We start from the raw sequence: 7715 nt of genomic DNA on the forward strand, positions 1-7715 counted from the left end.
CGCAGCCGGGACACGCGCGCGCCCCACAGCCCCGCCTGCAGACGGACGCGCGGAGCACCGGTTCCCGCGGCCCAGACACTCCCGCTGCCGCCCGCTGGGGCTGCCCCACCCGCGCGCAGCTCCTGGTAAACTGAGTCACGGGGCCGGCCCAGACCCTTCCCGTGCGCGCCTGCCGGTTTGTGACCTCCCGCTACAGCCTTCCCGCCTCTGTCCTCAGCGCGCTTATCCCATCTTCAGACAAGCCTGCCCTAACCCTTCTCGGCTCCTGCCAACTCCCCGCGCCCCTGCTTCCCTCGCAGCTCACTGGCTCCCCCTACTGGTCCGGGTCCACGCGGACACCTCGGCCTTCCCAGCTCCGAGGCCCCGCCCAGTGCGGGCGGAACCCGGCGGTGCTGCTGGCAGAGCACGGGAGGTTAACTATGCGGCTGTCTTGGCTGAGGGCTCAGCTGGCTTGGAGGGGCTTGAGGCGCATAATCATTACTATGGCAATTCTGGTGGACAGCCACCGGAGGCTGCTGTGGATAGGCCCGATTGACATGGATAGAAGGAGTTCAGGAAGCCCCACCGGCATTAAGCAACATGAGGAAGACCCTCATGCGGGCAGGTCGGCTGTGGGCTCAATTAAGATAACTGCTTTGTGGAAGGTGGGCAGACCTTACACAAGCAGGTAGCACAGACCAGGGGATGGTAACCATAGCAACCCTTTGGCGGGCCACTCACATCTCCAGCCGGTTGCTACTGCAGCAATTCAATGGAGCCATCACTCTTGGCAGCTGTGGCCTCTAGGGACACAAGCAGCCAAAAATAATCATTCTGTCTTGCTTGAGGCTGCTGGGGGCAGAGGGCTAGCCCAGCAGGTCGAGGAGGGACCTACCAACACTTGCCCTCCCTTAAGGTAGCCGTGGTCCTGCACAGTGGGCACCACAAGTGGACTGGATCTGCTTAACAGAGCATGTGCATCAGTGCTTGGGGGGATATGCTGGCTGGGACCCTGGTCTGCTGGGCCTCCCTCCAGCTATCTCCCTGTTGGGCTGAGACGGTTGGAGCCAGCCCCACCCTCCAACTGAGAAAGGTACTCGAATGAACCCCACCTCCTTCAACCTGAGTGCTTCAACAATTCCTCTCAGGTGAGGAAGAACACCATGACTGGCCAGTATCATGAGGTAGGGAGCTACTCAGCCCTGAGTATGCAGCTCAGGCTGAGGGGATGCTCTCACTACATTCCTTCAGGGGCTTGGTCTATCTGTGAGCCTCTCACACACAGAATGGTGGGGACTATGGTGCATATTACAAGGTTCCCCCCATACTGGGTTAGATGTGTGGCCTGGGGCAGGGGATGGCCAGGGAGGTTGAGTGGACACTTGGGGCAGCAACCCAAGGCAGGTGAGGCCACTCCAGACCAAGGATGAGCTTTAAGCCGATTTAAGAAAAAGTGCCTTTAAGATGCAAGTTCCCAGAGGTGAGAAGACAACAGAAGTTTAATCAGAAAACCTAGTCTCAGGATCCTAAGAAGGGTCCACTTCTGATGGGGGGTGTTCATGTGTACCCTAGAGGGTTTGATATACCCACCCAGCACTTCCACTGTCCCCTTCCACATATGCTGACCATCCTGGCCCAGGACAAGGAAGAAGTGGAACTCTGAGACTTCCAGGTTTGAAGTCACTGGCTTTCTGACTTGCCCTCTTAATACAGAGGATGCTTAATTGGTGCTAAGATTTAGGCTGCCCAGCAAGAGGGCCACCCTGGATGCAAGCTGGTCCCTGGGTGCACGGTGGCTGCACAAGAGGAAGTCCTGGGCAGGGATCCTTAGAAATGGAGGCTCCAGTAGGCAGAAGCTCTCAGAGGAGCCCTGTGCCCAGATTGCAGGGCAGAGCAAGGCTGTGGTGCCAGTTGGGAGGGCCTCAGACTGGCCTCATCGACTCCTCACCAAGACCCTGTAGAGGGAGAAGCTCAGGATGGCAGCCAGGGCAGCCCCGGTGGCTCCCAGCATTACCCGGAGCCAGGAGGTGGTGTGCAACTCGGCTTGCACCAGGTGTCTGCAGAGGGAAAGCACAGTTGCTGGATAGGCCCATCCCATTCGCCCAGACCCACCAGACTGGCTGGGCCTACCCACTGACTCTTAGAACTGGTGGGCTTGAAAAGGCTGAGCCCTGGAGGTTGGTACTTATCTGGGGACAGGTCCTACAAGCCCATACCCTGTTCTGCTAGCAGTAGCCATAGCCCATCAGTCCACCCAGGGACAGGGTGTCTGGCTTTGGGGCTCAATACTTACGGGAAAGTGGCCATGGTGGCCAGCCGGCTGAAGACAGCCGTATTGGATGTATCCAAATTGATGCAGGAGAATGAGATAGGGGCAGGCAACCGATGCCGGCGGCAGAACTCAGCTGGGGATGAGCCAGGTGTCACCATGCCTTCAGGCAAGTCGGACTTTGAGAAGATGAAGAGGCAAGGGGTCTGTGCGTCCAGGTATCGCTGCTGCACAGACAGGGACAGGGTATGAGGGCTCTCACCCTGAGGGTGGTCACAGGGGCAGCAGAGCACTGCCAGATGCCTACCACCAACTTGCCTTATAGACCCCAGTGCAGAACTCAAAGGACTCAGGGTCTCTGCGATCATACAGCAGACAGGCAACATCACAGGTGGCATCTGATGTGGTGTCCCATAGACTGTCCGTGTCCACCTCTTGTAGCTGCCAACAGAGTGGCCTCAGGAGAGGGCAGGCTCAGAGGGCTACCCAAGGACAGAAGGGCAAGGATGGCAAGATCCTAGGGGATGGGCATGCCACATTCCCCCGGACATACTATTAGGTACTTCTCCTGCCCGCTGACGAACACTGTATTGATGGCATAGACAGAAGGTTCTGCCGGGAGTTCCTGGCTCTGGGGAGGGAGGACAAGTCAAGAAGCAGATGCTGACACTGAGGCCCCGATCCCCTGCTGCCAGCCCTGCCCACTCACAGGACGCTCACCCCCAAGCTCCGGCCAAGGAAGGCCTGCAGGAAGGCAGACTTGCCCACACCAGGTGCCCCCACCACCTCGCACAGAAGAACGTGCCTCTGAGTCTGTCCCTTCTCTTGATCCAGCCTCTTCTCACGGGTAACTGCAGAGGGATGAGTGACAGGCTGGCACAGGTTCCTGGGGAGGGGGACCCCCCAGGGAGGGGAAGCAGCCACCCACCTGTGATGGCACTGGTCTGGGAGTCCTGCTCAAAGAGGATGGGATACCCCAGGTAGCCAAGGTGCCCGAGGCAGCGCCGCACATCCAGGTAGGTCACCAGGCTGGGGGCCGGTGAGTGGGAGTTATGCAGGGCAGGGAAGAATGGCCAGGCAGCTGGGGGAGTGGGCAGTGCTTACGTCCATTGGCAGAGGAACCCGTGCAGTGGGAGGTGGCCGCTGGCTGCAGTACACACTGTGTGGGAAAGCTCAGGGCCCCAAGGTGATGTTGGAAAGACGCTGAAGAGGTTCTGCAGCTCGGAGGGTGAGAGGACGCCATCGTGGTCCTGAGCAGAGTGGTGACAGGAGTGATGACTGCTGGAGCTGCCCAGGGTAGGAGACTGGGGGCAACACTTCTCAGGGGCAGGGTGGGGACTGTGGGGTCAGGAGCTACAGGAGTAGCGGCAGTGCATTATCAGAGTAGCCAGAGCAACTATCGTCTCACCTGGTCGTGCTTCTCAAAGACTTTCTGCAGGAACTGGTAGCCGAAGTGGTTGAGCTCTGCACTGCAGCCCGGGGGCACAGAAAGCCTATGGAAAAGGCAGGTTCCTAGGAGCTTATCCCTAGACTGACACAGGGAGAGCAGACAGGGGGACTGAGATTCTTAAGGAGTTACTCACGGCGGGTAGAGGTAGTCATCAGTGAGCTGGAGGGCATCCCCATAGCCAAAGCGCCGCAGGATGGTCCAGGTGGTTTCGTGACGGCCTCGCTGGATGAAGATCGTGTTTAGGAAGAGGAAACCTGTGCCCAAGATGAGGAGGAAAGTTGGGCTGACACACACCAAGGACAGCCCAGCCTCGGCCCAACCAGGGGCCCTGACCACCACCTCATACCCATCCTTGTACTCTGTCTTGCCCCCCATGGCCTGGGCAGTTCTAACTCACCATCCAGTGTCAGGCAACCATCCTGCACACCACCCACCACATTCTTGCTCACCACCATCTTCACATCCTCCAGGGCCTGTGGGGCCAGTGGGTGTCCGAAACAAGCCTTCTGTCTCCAAGAGAAACCTGGTATTAACCAGCAGTTGCCTGGCTACCACCAAAGGTAAAGAACCAAGAAACTCTGGGGTGGGAGTGTGCAAGAGGGTGCAAAAGGAGGCGCAGAGCGGGGCATGGAACGGGATTCGGGGGGTGGGGCGTAGAGGGGGTCGAGGGTATAGGGCATGAGATGTGGGAGCTGCACACCTGGAAGCTGTTGAGCTCCTGGTCACTGAGCATCTCGTCCAGGTCCTGATCTGAGAGTCTGAAGATACGTGTGAGGGCCTGGGCACACTCAGGCTGCAGCTGCAGGGACAGAGGCTCAACACACCCTCTCCCCCACACTATAACTCCCTCCACCACACAACTCGCCTCCTGCCCAGCCACTGGCTGCCCCTACCTGCTTGGCAGTGGGGTCGTACAGTGGGGCTGTGGGGTGTAGCACGGCCTTCTGAGCATAGTAGAACAGCTCAGAGATGTTCCTCAGGTTCTTGGCTGAGCACTGGAGGAGGAAGAACGGGGAGATCACGTGAGGACAATGTCCTGAATATAGCAGGTCAGCTGACTGCCTAGCCCCTCTATCCACCTCAGTGCCTACTCACCTCCACACAGGTCTCGATCTCAGGGAACTGGCTCATGATGGGTAGTATAGCCTCCATGGAGCCCCCTGGCCGCAGGTCTGATTTGTTACCCACAAGGATGATGGGGACCCTAGGGGGAGATCAGGTTACCAGGATGGACAATGGCAAGACCCAGGCACCCACCAAGACACGTTTGTCACCTGGGGTCCCCGTCGGTTCTCCCATTCACCAGTGGGATCCACTTGGTTCTAATCTGCAAGGGAAGCTTGGCTGAGTGAGATGCTACCACCCAGGCCTTCGCAGGCCAGGGAGGGTGTGAAAGGACAGGGGAGGGGAGGGGCTGGGAGCACAACGGGGTGGGTCCAGGTCCTGGGGCAAGGAGAGGTGCTCACCTTCTCAATGGTGGCTTCTTCTGAGACATCATATACCACACATACCACGTTTGCCTGTGAAGAACAGGTGGCAGGTTGGTTCCAACCACATGCTCTAGCCGCCTACACACTGAGTCTGGCAAGCTGCTACTCAGACCCAACAGCTCTACCTGCCGTGGTCTGTGCCAGGGCAGCACACCTGGCCTCAATACAGGCTTTGTCACATCCCGCAGGGGAAAGGGGGGGCTCAGGGCAGATGCAAGCAGCCTGTGACCAGGGGCAAGGAATGGGGGCAGCACTGAGCCGCCGACGCTCAGATTCCTGTCGGGCTCAGCAGAGACTACAGGAAAGGAGGGGGATGAAGGCCGGAGGAGGCCAGCTGCTCCATTATGATGGCTCAGCTGGGGCACCAAACCAGGAAACTAATGCCAATGGTGTATTCACGTTGATGCCAACTCACAGCGACTCTGTAAGCCCAAACCAAAGCTACTACCATCAAGTTAGTTCCCACTTACACCACTCTGCATTGGGTTGTACAGGCTGAAGTCCCCCCTCCTCCCACTAAGAATCGATTTACTGGACCAGGGGCCCAAAACCCAGAGGCACCATCAGGTGACCAGCAGGGGTAAGAGCTGTCTAAGCCTCCAGAGGACCCCCTGCACCCTGCACAGGCAGGCAGTTCTTGATTCAGCACTGCTCCCACTGCTATAGTCCATGATGCAGGGTGCCACATGGAATCTGTGATCCAGGCATGGGGCACCAGGCTGAACTGTTTTACAAGAGCACACTGCCTCATCTTTCTCTGGAGACTCGGCTGATGGGTTTAGATCAGCAGTGTTTCTGGTCAGCAGCCCAAACATAACACACCACACCACCAGAGCTCTCTAAAACCACCTGAGACAATAAAATTGACCTGTAGGGTTTCAAGGACTGTAAATCTTTACTGAAACAGACGCCTTCCTTTTTCTCCAATAGAGAAGTCTGTGAATGCAAACTGTCAACCTTTCACTTGGCGGACTTAAACCGGAGGGTTAGGGTTAGGGTTAGGCGTTCCCGAGCCACGTGGGGATCACTGTGAAGTGATTCAAGGTGAATTCCCCAACGTTCACTAGGAAGGGGCCTCAGGGAAGTTCACTGCCCTGCTTTTCTGGCGGGTTGTGGCAGAAGACCCCATCTACTCTCAGTACCTAGGTCACAGAGGAATTAGCGGACTGCAGCCAACCTGGAACTCCTTAATCCAGACCAGCAGTCTCAAGCCCCACCCACATCAAGGTTTAGCCCTGCCCCCAACCAGGTCACCCAAGGAAGCACCTTGTGAAGTTCATCCCATAGTTCCTCCTCTGTCTGCTCCGCTTCTGAAGGAAGAAGGGACCTCGCTGCAGATTCTGGCCAGGCGCTCACCTGGCGAGGTCGTGGGTGCGGGGAGGGGCATTACCTGAATAGTCTACGATGTGAGTGGGAACCTTCTCAGGGGTGACATCTGCTGGAATGGTGATCTCTTCTGCCCGGGGAGGAACCTGGGACAGACCCAGTCCCATGAGGGTGATGCAGGAAAAAAGGGCAGAAGCACACCTGGGATAGCCTTCACCCTGAAAAACCCTCGGGTCCACCCAGCAGGTGTAGGGCGGGGTTTGCGGTCCACCTCCGGCTGTGCTGCAGTCACGCCCCACGCGCGGTACGCACCGACCAGAGCCCTAAAGCCCTCGCTCCAGACGGAAGCCAGTGCTCTGCACGATGGGGTATCGGGCGGGCGCCAGTCCGGGGGCGTCAGCCCGGACACGCGCCCGGCCGCTCACCTCCTCCGGGAACTCCTCGCCCACCAGCGACAAGATCAGCGACGTCTTCCCTACCTGGGCTGCGTGGGGCGGGAGGTCAGCTTAGCGGCGGCCAAGGTCACGGAGTTCCAAGCGCCCGCCACGCTCGTGCAGGTCCCACCCTCTTCCAGGGTGGACCCCAGCCCCACCCTCTTCCAGGGTGGACCCCAGCCCCAATCCCGATCTCCGCTGAACCGACCCCAGTCCCTGTCCCTCGCCGTCACCTACCCTCGCCCAACAGCAGGATGCGCACGTCCCGCTTCATAGCTGCAGCCTAGCTATGTCTTGACCCTGTTCCCACCCCCTCCCCCGCTCCCCTCCAGGACCCCAGTCCCGATCCTAACCCGGTCCTGCGCTGATACTTCCGGCCCACTGCTCGAGTTTCCGGCCCGCACAGAGCACTAGCGAGCCGGAGCGGCCAGAGAGGCCAGGATGCGCGGTCTCGCCACCGTGCGGGCGCGCCAGGCACTGCAGGGGCCGCCCGGGCCTTCTCGGGGCGGGGGAGGGGCCGGAACCGGGTGGGCGGGGCAGCTGTTTGCAGCCTTAAAGTGGCAGGACACACGGGCACATAGATGCTTAACAACAGAATGACGGAGAGCAAAAAGTCAAGTCCACGGCGGTGTGGAGTGCCCAGGTGAACCCACAGGCTTCTGGCCAGTATAACCCCCAAGCCGACTGGAATAACACATCAACAGAGAACTGCCAGGTGTGCAGGCTGGGTTTAGAAGAGGTTATTGTTGTTGTTGTTATGCGCCTAC

General features: G+C 58.8%; 1 protein-coding gene across 1 annotated transcript; it reads right to left on the minus strand.

Annotated features, from left to right (window-relative positions):
• Positions 1-1912: 1912 nt before the first annotated feature.
• Positions 1913-7225, minus strand: RHOT2 (ras homolog family member T2). Its single transcript, XM_006897467.1, has 19 exons — positions 7186-7225; positions 6940-6998; positions 6579-6660; positions 6455-6498; positions 5165-5218; positions 4973-5025; positions 4794-4902; positions 4592-4693; positions 4399-4497; positions 4096-4204; positions 3832-3952; positions 3657-3741; positions 3353-3498; positions 3177-3277; positions 2969-3099; positions 2802-2879; positions 2567-2689; positions 2273-2475; positions 1913-2036 (listed from the first exon to the last, which is right to left on the minus strand). Exons 1-19 carry the CDS (start codon positions 7220-7222, stop codon positions 1913-1915), a joined length of 1860 nt encoding a protein of 619 aa, XP_006897529.1. The 5' UTR covers positions 7223-7225.
• Between the last annotated feature and the right edge of the window lie 490 nt (positions 7226-7715).

The sequence above is a fragment of the Elephantulus edwardii genome, unplaced genomic scaffold, assembly GCF_000299155.1.
Source record: "Elephantulus edwardii isolate Elephantulus edwardi_28Jun2011 unplaced genomic scaffold, EleEdw1.0 scaffold00209, whole genome shotgun sequence".
Classification (NCBI taxonomy): Eukaryota; Metazoa; Chordata; class Mammalia; order Macroscelidea; family Macroscelididae; genus Elephantulus; species Elephantulus edwardii.

Excerpts from the sequence above, each read along its gene's own strand:
- RHOT2 (XM_006897467.1), bottom strand. The coding sequence starts at position 7,222 with ATGAAGCGGGACGTGCGCATCCTGCTGTTGGGCGAGG. Across the intron at positions 3,499-3,656 it reads TCTTTGAGAAGCACGACCAG|GACCACGATGGCGTCCTCTC; the intron begins GTGAGACGATAG and ends CACTCTGCTCAG. Across the intron at positions 2,476-2,566 it reads TCTGCACTGGGGTCTATAAG|CAGCGATACCTGGACGCACA; the intron begins GCAAGTTGGTGG and ends CTGTCTGTGCAG.